The sequence below is a fragment of the Staurois parvus genome, unplaced genomic scaffold (genome assembly GCF_062004578.1).
Source record: "Staurois parvus isolate SC_StPar_1 unplaced genomic scaffold, SC_StPar_1.0 ptg000321l, whole genome shotgun sequence".
Taxonomy (NCBI): domain Eukaryota; kingdom Metazoa; phylum Chordata; class Amphibia; order Anura; family Ranidae; genus Staurois; species Staurois parvus.
Window position 1 is genome coordinate 6,300,942 of NW_028318117.1, and position 16,796 is coordinate 6,317,737.

The 16,796-nt window shown below is 40.3% G+C and overlaps 1 protein-coding gene across 4 annotated transcripts in view; it reads left to right on the forward strand.

The window, feature by feature from the left end:
* The window catches only part of RAP1GAP2 (RAP1 GTPase activating protein 2), a 918,850-nt gene that overhangs the window by 849,310 nt on the left and 52,744 nt on the right, over nt 1-16,796 (forward strand). For all 4 annotated transcript variants that reach the window (XM_089683779.1, XM_089683780.1, XM_089683781.1 and 1 more), the window contains 2 exons: nt 6,345-6,500; nt 15,313-15,384. In XM_089683779.1, coding sequence (XP_089539905.1) covers nt 6,345-6,500; nt 15,313-15,384 — 228 coding nt within the window. The remainder of the gene's footprint in view (nt 1-6,344; nt 6,501-15,312; nt 15,385-16,796) is intronic.

Below are 16,796 nucleotides of genomic sequence, written 5' to 3' on the forward strand. Positions count from 1 at the left end.
TCCACCTTACCAACCACTTCGTTTACGCCACCCCCCTCTGCCAATCCCTGCACTGGCTTCTGATTGCCCAACGGATCAAATTCAAAATCCTAACACTGACGTACAAAGCTGTCCATCATACTGTCCCAAACTACATTACTGACCAAATATCCAAATACCACCCAACACGCACTCTCCGCTCCTCACAAGACCTCCTTCTCTCTAGTTCCCTGGTCTCCTCCGCCCATGCCTGCCTCCAGGAATTCTCCAGGGCGTCACCCATCCTCTGGTACTCCCTACCCCAATCCATCAGACTATCACCTACTCTCCTCTCCTTTAGGCGCACCCTGAAAACCCACCTCTTCGGGGAAGCCTACCCCACCCCCTGCTAATTGCCAACCTCCTCCACTCTTCCTACCACTCCATCCCCCACAGCTTTTCCTCCTGTACCACTATCCCCTCCCTCCTAGATTGTAAGCTCGAAAGAGCAGGGCCCTCGAACCCCTCGTGTATCACATTGTATTGTTATTGTACTGTTCAATGTACTTTCTCCCATTGTAATGTACAGCGCTGAGCGAACTGTTGGTGCTTTATAAATACTGTATAATAATAATAAAAAAAAATAATAATTTTGTCAAAGCTTAACTGAACAAAATGAATTTAGAAGCTGATTGGCTACCATGCACAGCTGTACCAGATTTTTCATTCTCCAATTTTAGTAAATCAACCCCATAGTTACATATATGGTTTTAAACATGCATGTAGAGTATAGCAGAATTATCTGCTTATTATACACTGTAGACTATAAATAGTCTACACTGATAGACTGATAAATAGGAATTGTTTTAAAGGAAGGTCGTAATCTTAATTTTTGGCAAAAACAAACAAGTGGAGTCATCTACTAGTTTCCTATAGCTCTTAGGCCCCTTGCTCAAGGGCATCATAATTTACTGATGTTTACTCAGGAACTTGTTGACAGAAAGTCCCTGAATAAAACTATGTGCAAAGACCTTCAGTGTTGAGTATAGATGTGTAAAGGGGCATAAGCATCTTACAAGTTAAATTCTTCATCACTACCAGTGTTGTAATATACTCATTTACACTCATTTAAACATGCGTCCGCACATAAATTACTGCATTCAAATGTAAAAATTTCTATTTTTTTTATGGCTCTGTACCCAGTGCTGTATTACTGATCTTTATTCAGCTGTGTGCATTGTTCCATAGACAACAATGCATCTAATTTCAAATCAGTAAACAAACGCAGTATTTTTACTCCCGTGTGCCACAACCTGGGTGATTAAGCAGTAAAAACAAAAGAAATGGCCTTTTCTCATACTTGAAGTTGGATTACCTGTTTATTACATTTATATTAAAGAAAATGTAGCAGGAACCTTTATTTAGCTTCTGAAAAGCTTTGGCATGGAATAGTCTCTGTGCGTTTGGTAGGGTAATATTACCACGGGAGTTTGGGAAAGATATAAGAATCCAATGGATGATTTAGTTGAGCAAATGTACTCTTAAAGCGGTAGTAAACTCTTGCATTAAAAAAAACCAAAAAAACTTCTCCCTGCAAGTTAAGGGCATAGTGTGCTAATATTGAACTATCGAGTACTAGCCCATTATGAAAGACTTACCTTAAAATGAAACCCTCCAGGCTGTCACCACTGACAGGGCTTCCATCTTCACCCAGTCTTCATTCTGGGTTCACAAGGTTCAGCCATTTGAATTGCCCAACCACAGTGACATCACTCCCATGTATGCACATGGGAGTCACGTCCGTAGCACAGGGCTCTGAAGGGACGGCATGAGTATGCATGCACTAGCTGCAGAAATAGTGAATACCTCCAAAACGGTGCATGTTTAGGAATTATTCCTTGTACCTACAGGTAAGCTTTATTATAAGCTTACCAGTAGATACAAAGGTCCAAGCGGTGTTTACTACTGCTTTAAACTAAACTGAATCTGACAATTTTTTTTACTTGAAATGACTGTTTTCTGTTCTCCCACCCCAATGCTTTATATTGGTAGAGGTGAGTTAGAGCTATACCGCTTGTCACAAGCTGCCTTATTGTTGCATTGTTACTGAGTGCTAAGAACTGTTACTGAGTGCTGAATAATGAGAGCACTGGGTCTAACTTTGGCATTTATTGGTCTGCACAATGTCTCTCCAACTGTTTCTCAATTTCTGTGACTTCAGTTAGGCTTCAGATTTATCAGTATTCATGTGAATTAAGTATTGAAATAAAAATCTTGAAGCTATATTAAAATAGAAGTCCTCTAAATGTCTTTTGATTAACAGGGTTGAGGTGAATGTTGCGTTTAAATGAAGCCTGTACTGAGAGATACATGTAGGTTACCCCTGCTGACCTCCTTCTAAAACACTAATTATCTGGTCATCCTTGGCTTCGATAATTTATGACCACTGACCCAGAATGAGCACGGAGCCAGTAAAGTCAGAACCAAAGTCAGAAATTTGATTTTTATATTTGTTCCATGTCAGTGACTTAATTACTGAAGTCCGAAGGAAGGCCCAGAATCCCCCTTTGGAGAGGTTAGTAACTGTTACCTATGAACATATTTCAATACAGGTTTCTTTTAAATATAATTTATTTCCTTGTACTGAATTCCAGTTTAATGGTCCAATTATCCATTACCTTCCCTGATGTAAGTGTCCAACCTATGGAAGGCACAGCACAGACAGAGCTGTAAACTGGTGGAAATGCTTCTTGGAAGTGGTTGACATCTATGTAGCATATCATACATCCAAGTTCTCCTTTGAAGGATGTCAAGTGGACTTTTTCTTACACAAAAATAAATAAAAGTCCTACTACTAAATCATTCATCCATTAAACAGATCAAAGCAAGATCAATCTATTATGGTTTGATGTAAACTTATTATATGTGCAATTTACTGTACATTTGTTACTTCATACTGTGAGCACACCAAATGTGTTCAATCTACAGAGAAAATTGCTCTATTACATCCACCCAGACTGCAGGAACCACCTGTGGCTATTATATAACTGGAGACTGTATGAAAAATTATTTGTCCCACTGAAAAAAGCAGATGGACTAAGAAAATGGTTGGCCATCCATTTTCTATACATAAAAAGGTGAGGGAGGAAAACAATCAGCCTTCTGTTACAATCATCAATAAGGCTTATAGAAATTGGATGTTTTGATGATTGCAGATAAGACAGTAGATAATTTGCTGTTAGGAATACAAAGCAACAATAGTGCTTTACTCCATGTATGTGAAGAACAATCAACACAATGTGCGGATTCTCTCTAGCTTCAAGCTATGTTGTCCTTTTCTGATATCAACAGCTAGATAATACTTATCTGCATGAAGTCCCAGGTTTAGCAGTCAAGTATTTAGGGCTTTATCTGAAAAGAAATTTAGAACATGGCCAAGAGTAAAGGATGTGGTCAGGAAGGCTGCTACACAGCCAAATTAAACCTGGGATTTAAATTAGGACATCTGAATTTGGAAAATACTGACAGCCTTTTCAATAAATTCTACTCTTGTTTCTTTCCCTACATGCTGCCTCCTAGTCAGTTTGGGCGTCCTAGTTGCCGTGACTTCCATATCTCTTCCTATCATTAACCAGCTTACCAGTGGGTACTTGCCACACTTTTTATTGGACACTCTACTGAGACTATTAAATATTGACACAAACCTTCTGGTTAAATGGAAGCTTTGATTTTGGGTAAACTTTTCTATACGTATTTATTCTCTGATTTACAAGTTAACCTTTATTACACATCAATTTCCATAACTATATGGGTTACCTGAAGGTAGTGCACAGTATCTGCCTGCATTGAGGCTTCCTATGTCTGAATGAAAAGTCAGGCAGAGCTGTCCACAAAGCAATGAGTCACTATTGTGACACATTCATTTGCTTTTGTAAATTAAAATGTTGGTTATATAATACACTGGAAGAAGTAAAAATGAGCCTCGAGCTCCACTTTTGTTTCATTCTTGACCATATTTTTAATGCTCTTACCTCTAGAATCAAATGCAGCACCTTTGCTACCAATCAGTAAAACAGAGCAAGTGTGGCAGTTAAGGAGCTGCCATAGTTAGGCACATTATAATGCTTAATGCTCCTTAACTTATGAATGCCTCCAATGGATATCATGTTGGCTGGCATGTTGTTTTTCATTACTGTACCAAGCAACAACAGAATGCATAGGTGAGTATAGGAAGGGAGAGAGGGCAGCGTACCACTTTCTCTGGCATTAGTCACTCTAGCCAGTGTTGGATAAAGGCTTTGTAAATAGTGCATTGACTGATTAGCAATGTCATCTACGGGTAAAATAAAAACAGAAAAAGTTGAACTTCAAGTAGATTAAAATATGTGGAAATTCGAAGTAAAACAAAATTTTTGCAACCCTGTCTCTTTTTTGTTGTTTATCTGTCTGATTGGTTAATACAATTAATTTATATTTGGTTAATATATATATTTTTTATAATCTTGGTGCTGGTGGCATCTTATGGCACTTACTGTATTTGTGCTAATTAAAGGAAATTTAGCAGTTTCATGTTTTGTTGATTTTATATATTCTACTGTTTTTAAACATTTTTTTTTATTGTTTGTGTGGCACTTATAGTTGGCCTTGCCTAGGGCGCAAAATAGTCTAGCACCGGCTCTGTTTATGACCACTGACAAGCTAAGTTAATAACATTGATTATGTCATTGCAATGGCATTTGAAAGTTGGTGGGATATATTAGGCAGCAAGTAAACATGTTGTCTCTGAAGTTGATGTGTCAAAACCAGAAAAAATGGGCATCAAAGTTTCTTGTGTATGGGGCTGTGTGACTGCAGTCTGGTCAGGGTGCCCATGCTGGCTTGAATCCACAGCCAATAGCACCTACAATGGGCACCTGAGCATCAGAACAGGACCACAGAGCAATGGAAAAAGGTGGCTTGGTCGGAAGAATCCCATTTTCTTTTACATCATGTGGATGGCCATGTGTGTGTGTGTTGCTTATCTGGGGAAGAGATGTCACCAGGATGCAGTATGGGAAGAAGGCAATCTGGTGGAGGCAGTGTGGTGCTTTGGATGATGCTCTGTTGGGAAACCTTGAGTCCTGCAATTTATGTGGATGTTACTTGACATGTACCATCTACCTATACATTGTTTCTGACCAAGTACACCCCTTCATGGAAACAGTATTCCCTACAACACTGCAAAAATGGTTTAAGAATGGTTTGAGGAACACAACAACAAATTCAAGGTGTTGACTTGACCTCCAAATTCTCCAGATCTCAGTACAACTGAGCATCTGTGGGAAGTGCTGGAAAAATAAGTCCAATCCATGGAGGCCCTACCTTGCAACTTACAAGGACTTAAAGTGTCCACGACTTATGGATTGATTACAGATACCCCAACATACCTTCAGAGGTCTCGTGGCATCCGTGCCTTGATGGGTCAGGTCTGTTTTGGTGGCAAAAAGGGGACCTACTCAATGTTAGGTGGGTGGTCATAAAGTTAAGACTGATTGGTGTAATATATATATATATATATATATATATATATATATACTGTATATACTTTTGTTTTATAAATTATCACTTAATTGTTAGTGCTCTTGTGCACAATTACTCTATAACTTATATTCGAACTGACTCCACTGGCTTTTTAGCTTAGGAGATACTCTGGGGTTTTTAAGTTGTGTGCAGACTTTGTTACGGTTAATATCAGACCTGACCAGCTGCTCAAAATGCAATACATCTTTTGACAGATGGGGGAGAAGAAAAAGAGATGTGTGACTAGGGACAGCAGTATCCCAAAGGTTATCATGTGCATCTTACAGCTAGCTCTCCTAGAATGGTGACCATGGAGCAGGGTTTCTCAACTAGGGTTCCTCCAGAGGTTGTTGGGGGTTCCTTGAATAATGAGCAATTTCTGCCTCTCAGATAAGTTCTCACTGGGCACCATTGATTGTTTTAGCTATCTGTAAGGGAGTAATTTTTCCCCATGACCACAAGTGTAAGGAACATTCTTCCCAGTGACCAACACACTAATGTCCCATGAGTTGTAGATATAGTAATTTGTTTGCAGGTATTCCTTAAGACTGGAATGTTATTTCAAGGGTTCCTCTATATTGAAAAGTTTGAGAAAGGCTGCCTTAGAGGATCAGGGTTAATGAGCCAGTACTGTATCTGTAGTACCTGTACAAGCACACTGATTTTCTGTGATTGTTACTTCAACTTGCCTAGTGAGCCCCTTCCCATTTCTGAGCCCCACATCAGCTACTATCGCTGTAGTTATGTCACTGATTATATTAATAAAAAAAATAATAATAAAAAATGATCTACATATATCATGAATCCCAATACTTGTATCATTTCAGCTGCAGAGGAAGAGACATATTGGTAATGATATTGTGGCTATTGTATTTCAAGAAGAAAACACTCCCTTTGTCCCAGATATGATTGCATCAAATTTTCTTCATGCGTACATTGTGGTACAAGTCGAGAATTCAGAGACGGACTATACAACTTACAAGGTATGCAAAGAGTTTCGTATATTGTCTAAGCAATTGTTTTCTGTTGCATTGTCCATATCATCATTTAATGATGTGTAATGCCCTCAAAATCTGAGTTTGGAGAAATACAGAAAAAAAACCTAAAACAGACATTATGGGGGCGATTTTTTAAAACTGGAGAGTACAAAATCTGGTGCAGCTTTGCATAGAAATTTCAGCTTCCAGGTTTTATTGTCAAAGCTTAACTTAACCAGCTGAAACTAGAAGCTGACTGGCTACCATGTACAGCTGCACTATATTCTGATGCAGCAGTCTTAGTAAATCTCCCCCTATGGATCACGTATTTTGTATTTGTATAAATCACTGTTTACCACAGCAGTACAGAGAGAATTAGAGAAATAGAATGTCCACAAGAAGGGTAACAGAGAATTAGAAACATTCTGAAATATTCTTGAATATAGGGAATCTATCAGGTGGACAGTTGGAACTTGTAGAGTTGTGATACAGAACAGCAGATTCTCTATTAGGCAGGGATTGAGAGATGGGGAAAGCAAGTGGACAGAATATGATGGAAGTCAGAATGTTCTCTTAATGTACCTTACTCTGTATTCTATGTAACTTACTGCAATGAGAGCCCAGATAGCATCTCACAGGATCACTAGGAGTATTCTTTCTGAAGTCCATGCTGAGTAACTCTGTCTGCTTCCCACATTACCACTCATATTTCAATCCACGAGGAAAGCTTCAATCTGAATGGTAGCTGGTAGGACCTTGATAGCAGGGGTGGAATTACCATTTGGAAACTTGGGCACTGCCTGAGGGCCCGGGGTCAGTAGGGGGCCCCATGAATACCTTTTTCATAGGTTTTTTTGAGTTTGGGCAAGGACACAGGGGCCCCATGTTCCCCATGAGTTGTCAGTCTGCCCCTGCTTGATAGTCATGTTTTTTCTGCATGTAAGAGCAGGCATTGAGTTCACAGTTTGTGTATTTGTGAATACCTTTCCTGGGTCACAGCAGGGGTTCTCAAACCACCAAATTAGCCACCAAACGGACTGGTATCAAATTCCTGCACAAAAAATGTAATTACTCAGCAGACAGGCTGTTCCCCAAGATTACATTTTTTAAAACATTTTGATTGAAGTGGCTGCATGTCAAAATGATCTACAAATTCAAAGATTTAGGAAGATTAAATTATATATGAATCTTACCATTTCTTTGAAGTGCAAAGCATATACATGTTGAGCCTATTTAAAACCAAACTCATGATAACTGAAAACTCTTTCCCCCCACTGCAAAAGTTAACTGCTCATTTAGTGTAGGGGCCATGAAAAGCAAATTTACTTACAATGATCCTCCTCTCCTCTGGGAAACAGTGCTCCCCGCTGCTCAGGCAGTGGACTGTCCCTTGGCATTCTTGCATCCATTTCTGGGTATGGGTTCTGTATTGGTCCTGATGATGTCAGAGGACATTAGAGCACTTGAGCATTGGGGAAAAGAGGCTGCAGGGACTGGTGTAGCAACTTAGGCATAAACTGAGCACTGCAGTGCAAGCAAATCCCCACTGCAAGGGGTGGACTTTTATTTTTCAAATGTTGAAAATATTACCTAAAAAAATTGTGTTTGTATCAACTTAATTTATCCAATCATATGAAAAGCATATGCGCATGATTGGGTATTCAAAATGAAGAGGAATTAGATATTTTTATGATTGGATATTTGAAGTGAATATTCACACATCATATTACAATTATAAATTTGATTGGTAAATCAGCCTAACTCTCTGTTGACCACACTGCTGGACCAAATAAGTTTTCTTTATTATCCACTGAGAGACGTAAGGATGGAGTAAATTGTAGAGGTATGGGTTATGCTGCTGACTTCAGGAGGTTGGCACACCCATACATTTATGAATTGCGTCAAGCCTGCATCCCTCAATGAACTCCATAAAAAAGATTTTACGGTAAGAACAAAAATTTTATTTTCTTTATCGTCTTTTGAGGGACACGGGGATGCAGTAATTCATAGACTTATGGGGTTTGTCATCCTCCTCAAGGCAGTTAGCATAATACCTATGTCCAGGGGCGGACTGACAACTCATGGGGCCCCCGAGCAATAGGGGATCATAGGGCCCCTGTGTCCTTGCCCAAACTCAAAAAAGCCTATGAAAAAGCATCTCATGGGGCCCCCTACTGATCCCGGGCCCTCGGGCAGTGCCCGAGTTTCCAAATGGTCAGTCCGCCCCTGCCTATGTCTATGAATTACTTCATCCCTGTGTCCCTCAATGGATTTCAAGAAAAAATCTTATTATATGCCACACCGAAGGTTTATTTTTTCAAGTAGAAAGACATAAGTTTATAATTTGGAAGAACTGCCCTCACAACCACTTAGTCCATTCAGAACCACCAAATCCCTTCTCCTGAAAGAGCAGTAATTCACACAACATCAAGTCATTCAATGTCTGCTGATCTTATGGGAGCAGGATAAAAACTTATATCCCAAGGAAGAAGTGAAAGAGGAAGATTCTTTGTAGTACTTCTTGTTACTAAGTTCCAGTTTATAAGCAGGCACATTAAAATATATTTACATTCAGTTAGCAGTCTGGCATTTACAGTCAAATATCACATAAACAGCTTAGATTATTGTAAATATGTATATATAATCTATATATATATTAGGGGTACAGCTCTGTTTGGAGTACAGAATGTCCAAAAATTATTTGGCAGCTAATAACATATGTTTCCAACTTTGTCTTTACATACTTACACATGCAATCCCAAGCCTACATATGGTAATTAAATTGGCTATATGTTAATTAAATTATTAACTGCCAAAGTGGGCAAACATCCTTAGGCAAACAGGTGCTTAAAAATATTTTTTACTTTCTCCAAGTGCAACAGATCATAGATATTTAACTTCTGTATTCTGTATTAAGTTCTGTATTCATACCTTATATACTTGTTCAAAACTGGGGTTTACTTATAGAATATAAGTAATAGTTGTCACACATGGCAAGGGCCAGCCATTATCAGAGTTTTTAAAGTAGAACTTTGGCCTTTAATTAAAAAACAATAAGGGCTGCAGCACTTAATTTTAGTTTCATCTGCAAAGCCTCATAAATACCTTTTGATCCTGCCGGTGAAGTTCACCTAATACAGCTTCTTGTGATAGTGTGGCAACAATGCTGCACTGCTTCTCAATTCAGGATAGAGTTTCCACTCTCATTTAGACTGTGCTTGCTTCCACTACAGTGAAATGAAAAAAATGTTGTGGAAGGTATGATCATCATCAATGTCACTGCTGATTTGCAAGCCTATAGCTTGTCAATCAGCACCTGGCCACAGCCAGCCCTGCCCAGTGTTTTCTTGGGCTGCAGTGTCTGGGAGGGGGTACATGTGAGAAACACATGAAAGAAGGTTCTCCCTCAATCAGGGAAAGGAAAGGAAGATTTCTGTTTACTTTGAGGCTTGTGTATCACATGGTAGCTCAGTTTGGTACTTGCTTTGACTGTCATACAGGAGCCTCCAGTAATACTTTAACCACCTCCCGCCCGCCATATAGTAATTTGACGGGCGCAAGGTGGTTCTCTCGTTCTGGGAGGACGTCATATGATCACCGATCATGGAAAGAGCCGAAGATGTTGGCTCGGTCATGTGATCAGCTGTGTCCAATCACAGCTGATCACATGTAAACAGGGAAATGCTGGTTATTGGCATTTCTCTCCTCTCGAGCTGTCACGCTGACAGCTCGAGAGGAGAGGAGAGCTGGTAATCGGCTTTCCGCGGAGGGGACATGTACACTGATCATCAGAGTGTACTGCAGTAGCCCCAGCAGTGCCACCTGTCAGTGTCCATCAGTGCCTTATGTCAGTGCTCATCAGTGCCTCGTGCCAGTGCCCATCAGTGCCACATATCAGTGCCTACCAGTGCACATCAATGCCACATATCAGTGCACATCTGAGCTGCCTTTCAGTGTCACCCATCAGTGCCAGTCAGTGCCACCTATCAATGCCAATCAGTGCCACCTATCAGTGCCAGTCAGTGCCACCTATCAGTGCCAGTCAGTGCTGCCTATCAGTGCTGCCTAACAGTGCCAGTCAGTGCCGCCTATCAGTGCCAGTCAGTGCCGCCTATCAGTGCCAGTCAGTGCTGCCTATTTGTGCCAGTCAGTGCCGCCTATCAGTGCCAGTCAGTGCCACCTATCAGTGCTGCCTATCAGTGCCATATATCAGTGCCACGTATCAGTGATGCCTTTCAGTGCTCATCAGTGATGCCTGTCAATGCCTATCAGTACCACCTACCAGTTCCTCCTCATCAGTACCCATCAGTGCCACCTATCAGTTCCCATCAGTGCAGCCTCATTAGCGCACATCAGTGAAGGAGAAAAATCACTTATTTACAAAATTTTATAGCATAAACAAAATTTTCAGTGGTTTTTGGTTTGCTTAAGAAAAAATAAAAAACCCAGAGGTGATTAAATACCACCAAAATAAAGCTCTATCTGTCACAAAAAAATGATAAACATTTCATATGGGTACAGTGTTGCATGACTGCGCAATTGTCATTCAAAGTGCGACAGCGCTGAAAGCTGGAAATTGGCCTGGGCAGGAAGGGGGTATAAGTGACCTGTAGGCTAGCAGTTAAAGGTGAAGTATGGGATTAAAAAAAAAATAAACATACATACTCAGCTCCATGCTGTAGCATCTGTGCCGCATTGGGTCTAATACTGATAACTCAGCAAATACATGACCACTGAGCGGACAACAGTGACCATCAATCACTGCTCTCTGCTCTGTCCATCAAGCTCTCACTGGAGTGCTAAGCTGGGAAGGGGGCGAGCATGACTGGCTCCACCTCTGTGCCAGTCACTGGAATGCAGAGCCTGCAGCAGGATGGATCCTGACAATATTGTCAGGATGCTTCCCGATCCTGGAGTGTCTTTGCCCCATCAGCTAATAGCGGTCAACAGCTGCATTAGCCTGCTATCAGCTGACTCTGGGTCACAAAAATAATTGTCCTCCTGTGACCCACAAGAGAACTATGGCTAAAAAAAGCTTTGGCTATACTTATCTTTGAAAATTGTAGCTTGGCCTAGCTGGTAAATGGATGGGTGGATTGAAAACGTCTTAGCTTTCTAACTAGAGGGCAGAACAATCCACTTTGAATAGGAAGTATCCATTATATGTGATACGTGCGTTATTTACATTGCTGTTAGAACTTAAAGCCTAAACACAACATTTTTGAAAAATTTCTTTTGACTGCTGATCAACAATGTGTACATTTCCAGACATTACCTGACCTGCTAGTGTATTTTCAAGCTGATCCTTCATGGACAGATTTGATGTCATGGGTCTTGCAAATCAGATGATGTCTGGAAACGCACTCCTTGTTAATCATCAGTCAAAGGCCATTTTTCAAAATTGTGCTGTGCAGGCTCTGTTTAAATTTCTGCAGCAGCACATATTACAATTAAATCAAGCACACATACAATGGGCTCTTTACTGACTTTACCTATTTGAAATTATGTAATTATCTGATGATATGTCTAAGAACTTTTCAATATAGCCTCGTAAATGGGAGTATTCAACATGCAAAGAGCAAAGGAAAGATTATAGTTATCCATAGAAAATTCATGTAACTTTACTGTAGTCTGATCAGTTCAGGGATGATTTCTGATTGGCTGCTTTACTTTACTGAACCTTGCATAAAGTCACTGATCTTTGCGCTGACTTATTAGAACAAAGTGTGAAATGTAAAAGCTGCCATTGCTGACCTTCTCCTCAACATTCTATTTGCCTGGCTGTACTTTGAGACACAAACTTGAAACAAACATGCAGATCTAAAAAGTCAGAGAAAAAAGTCACAACTCCCAACCTGCATAATGGTTCCAAGTCAGTGACTTAGAAAATACTGAAGCTGTTAGATCAGCATGACAGTAGGGAACATATACTGTATATCCACCATATCTCTTCTTCTCAGTTTCCCATTAAAAAAAGCCCTGCTTTTGTTTACAGAGTTAAAAAAAAATGTAGACTGTCAGGCAGACTCTTTTCAGCTGGTAGCTTGTTCAGAGCTTGGTTTATCCTTCAGCTGACATTATTTATCTGTGTACACTCTCTGTCTCAACAAATGCGAGTTGAGAGGAAAAGCGGCTGAGCACCGGCAGTGGGAGTGGGTGTTGGCACATAAGCTTTGCAGTAATAAAACAATAAAGCTTAGCTTACTACAGGAAGCGCCGCTCAGAGCAACACAAAGTTCTATCTGGTGCAGCATTATTTTAATAAATTGCCATTTTATGTGAAGCATTACAGAATGTGCTGTATGGTGAGGCGTCCTGAAAAGAACAGATTGGCCAGCACAGAGCTGTTAATTGTTTCCAAGAAGCAGCTGGCTTTATCCAGACAATATTCTTGTGCAAATAATATTGAAGGACAGGAAATTCCCCCTACAGGATGGTTACCAGGCAGAGACTCATACACCACTGTTACAGAAATGGGCTTATTAGGGAGGAATTGCTACTTCATGAGCATAATAGGGAGGAGATGCGCCTAGCCAAACCGTAATGGCCTGTGAATCAGAAAACCATATGCCTGTTTTAATTGTATTGGTCTGATGATTTAAAAGATCACAGAGGGTAGAATGTCTGTTGGTCTTGCATACAAATACACATTGTAAAAGAAAATAAATATACAGCACAAAAGGTTTTTCATCTTTCTTTACGTGTGATTTTGCTGTTGTACTATATACATCATTTTCAGCTACAGTATATGGAGAAAATCCTTGTTTCCTTTGCACAGTTATGTGGATTGAATCCTTGTTTTCTTTGCAGAGGAAAACATTATCTTTGCTGAACAATTTAACAAACCTTTTCATTGAAATGATCAGTGCTCCCGAAGTCTGATGAACTGAGCCAACCTGGCTCTTAGTCTTGGATCATTAAACAGTGAGCTCACTCTAGGCAAATTTGGGAATTGAATATCTGTATTCTCCACAGATTTGCCAGACTGGCCCTTATCTCTTGCAGTATTTAAAAGAGAAGTATGGGGTTATGAAAAAAACCAAAACATTTATACCCACCTAGGTGGATGCAGCATCAGTACAATGCTGCATCTGTCCCCTGCCAGCTCTGCAGAGAACTGAGCAATCCAAAACTCAAGATCGCTGTATACTCCCCTCCGCTCTGAGCAGAGAGTGATGACTGTCAGTCACTGGCTTTCTGCTCTGCTCCTCCAGCACTCACTGGAACGCCAGGCTATGGAGGGGGCAGGAATGGCTGGCTCAGGCTCTCAGTGGCTCACTGAGAGGCTAAACCAGCTGCAAGTCCAAACATCTGGGGGGGATCCCAACCATATGATCAGGATCTTTTCAAAGCCTGGACCAGCTCTGTGACGTCTGTTGACAGTTGACTTTAGCCCTCTATTGGCTGAAAACAGGTCAAAGGGGTGAAAAATGAACTGCACTCCTGTGATCCATAGGAGAAGCAGGGCCAAAAAAGCTTTGACCATACTTCTCCTTTAAATAGATTTTAGGCTAGGTGTGCTCTCAATGAACCTAGGTGTGCAGGACTTACATTAATCATTATTTTCGTTCCATCAGCAGGTTGAAGGAAAAGAAATGACCTGATTTCCCCATCCACATGCTAAGTGTGGATGGTGGAATCACTCCCCCTACAGGGAAGATTTCCCTGTAATCAGAACACAGTGATCAGTGCTGCCGTCCAAAGCAGGTGCCACTGATCATTTGAGAAAAAAACTGGTTATACAGAAATCAATCGGCAACCAGCCTGCCCAAACATGGATTGAAATTCAGTCCCTGGAATACTGAATTTTGATCCATGTCCTTTAGTCCTTAAGACAAGTAAGCCAAATCCTTAGTAACAAAGTAAAACTTCAGTAGTGTAAAGGAACATTTTCTGGCAATTAAAGGCAATAACAGGTACCTTGTAGTTTCCACAAGCCTGAGAGGCTTGCTTTAAGTTGACCCAATGGAATAACAGACCGGAAAACCAATAAACACTGTATGAAAAAGAATGAATTATAAATCTTCCATGGATGACCTTTACTGATAATCTGTTTCAATATACCTAAATTACCTGGTGAGCCACAGCTCCCTGCATCATCATGACAACAAGAGGACCAGGGTACTTTCAGGATTGTCATAGTTGTGCCATGCAATACTTTCAGTGTATTTGTGTACACAAAGCTGTTCCAAGGGATGGCATAATGCATAATCCAGTAGTCTGCTAGTACTTATACAGGCAGCCACATTTCCCTCCTTATTTGCCCATTGCTGTAGGTAGTTAGGGATTGATTTGCAAAAGGCAAAGAGTATGTTCACTTTGAAAAGGAAGTTTTCTTTTGTTAGGAGAATGAGGCAAAGCTCTGCTAACTTCCATCATGTAATCATGTCTAAGCAAAAATGCTGCTGTTTTTTTCACCACATTCACTAAGCCAAAGAACAAATTGCCTTGCAAACTGCAAATTTCCGTACCAAGTGAATAGCCTGACTACCTTTTGTATCCTTTGGTGTCAAAGAATGTCAATCCTGTATCCCTACCTACAGCCTGAGGATGCAAAAGAAGTCCTGGAAGTTGCCAACCAGCATCATTTTAAGACTTTCCCCAGCCCTTGGAGCTTGTTGGGAAAGGAGGAGAGCAAGCAGTCAGGTGACCTGTTAAAAGAGGGGAAAAATTTATTTAGGGAAACTTTTTCACTTAAAGGGCATGCCTGAGCAATGAGTAAGCTTTGCCATTAAATGTTTTATATAGCGTCAGCAGCATCTGATTTATTTAATGATTTTAAATTGTTTTGATTTCTATTAATCTTATTAATAATCAGGTATCTGTCACTGCACGGGAAGATGTGCCATCTTTTGGTCCTCCACTACCAAATCCGCCAGTATTTCAAAAAGTAAGTGGCTTATATTTAAATGTAAATGATTGAATTCTGTGAAAGTAGATGTAAGGCTCAGGGCATTCAAGGTCTGTGATATTTTTATCTTGATAAATATTCTCCTGATCGGGAACGTTGGTTTTATTCAACAACACCAGATGTGCAAACAACACAAACTAAAATCTCAATAATAAATAAACAATAATTAAGTACCGTATTTTTGGATCTAATTTGATGTCTCAGCTTGTTTAGGCACCAACATTGTGTTTATGGATAAAAAGGTATATTTCCGTGTGGATTACTGAGAAGGACTAGAATTAACCAGGAACTAATTAAATAGGATTTTTCACTGTTCATTGATTATGCAGGAACCAGAACTTTATCGGATGTACTAATATCACCCTTTCAATCAGTTACTTAAGGGGTCTGTGCACTCCCTACAAATTCATTAAATAATAGTTAATCATTTTTTAATCTTAATTTTTACCAATGCTGGCATTATGGTCTGGTAGTTTGAATCATAATACAGAAATTCTTACATGATCTCTGGGCTTACTTTCTCAAGTTCCCCTTCTCCAACACCATATCCCTTACTGGCCTCATTTGGTGATGTGGATGGGCTGAGCAAGTTAACGAGTAAAGGAGATTAATTCTTACATTCAGTCTCTGCTTCTGGCTGGGAGTCCATTGAGGAGATCTGGAACAGTATTGACATGACAGAACCCCACAGTGCTTTGTGCTGTCTGCATATGGATATATGGATATATTTAAATGCATTTGTTAAAGGGTAGCTCTACTTTTGTGAAAAAAAGTATAGCAAATAAATAAAAAAAACCATAGCATTTACAATTGCTACATGACCCATATTCTTAGTTACAGTTATTAAAAATCAAATGTAAAGCTGTTGCAATTTTCTGTACAATTCATTGCAATATGGTAACCTGGAGAGGGTTAACCTCTGCAGCAGCCAGCATGTCCTTGGCTACTGGCTGTTCTGCAGTCCCTCCATTTGGCTGTAAAGTTCACCCTATGGTTACCCATAGAAACTTTGTCCAGTATTGTGAACAATCTTTTTTATCATCCATTCCAGTCGATTGTGTTCCAATTGTGGGTGCTATGCAGCCACAGATCAAGGGGTCGTCAACAGCAAGAACATTGCACCTGTCACTTTTACTCACATAAGGGATTTTCACCATCAAAAGCAGAAAACGGAAACATGCTAAGCCACCCAGCTCTCTCTCTCTCTTTCCAGCAGTGTCACTACTTAGGTCTTAACCTTGGTTCCGGGCTCTTCGCTCCTGGCTTCTAGTCCCTCAGACCACCTTACACAGTACCACTGTGTTTTCAGTTTAAGCCCTCTCTCAGCTCTCTGAGCTCTCTTAGTGCCCCTGGCTTTCCATGCCAGTTCATTTTCAGCACACTGCTGCCTG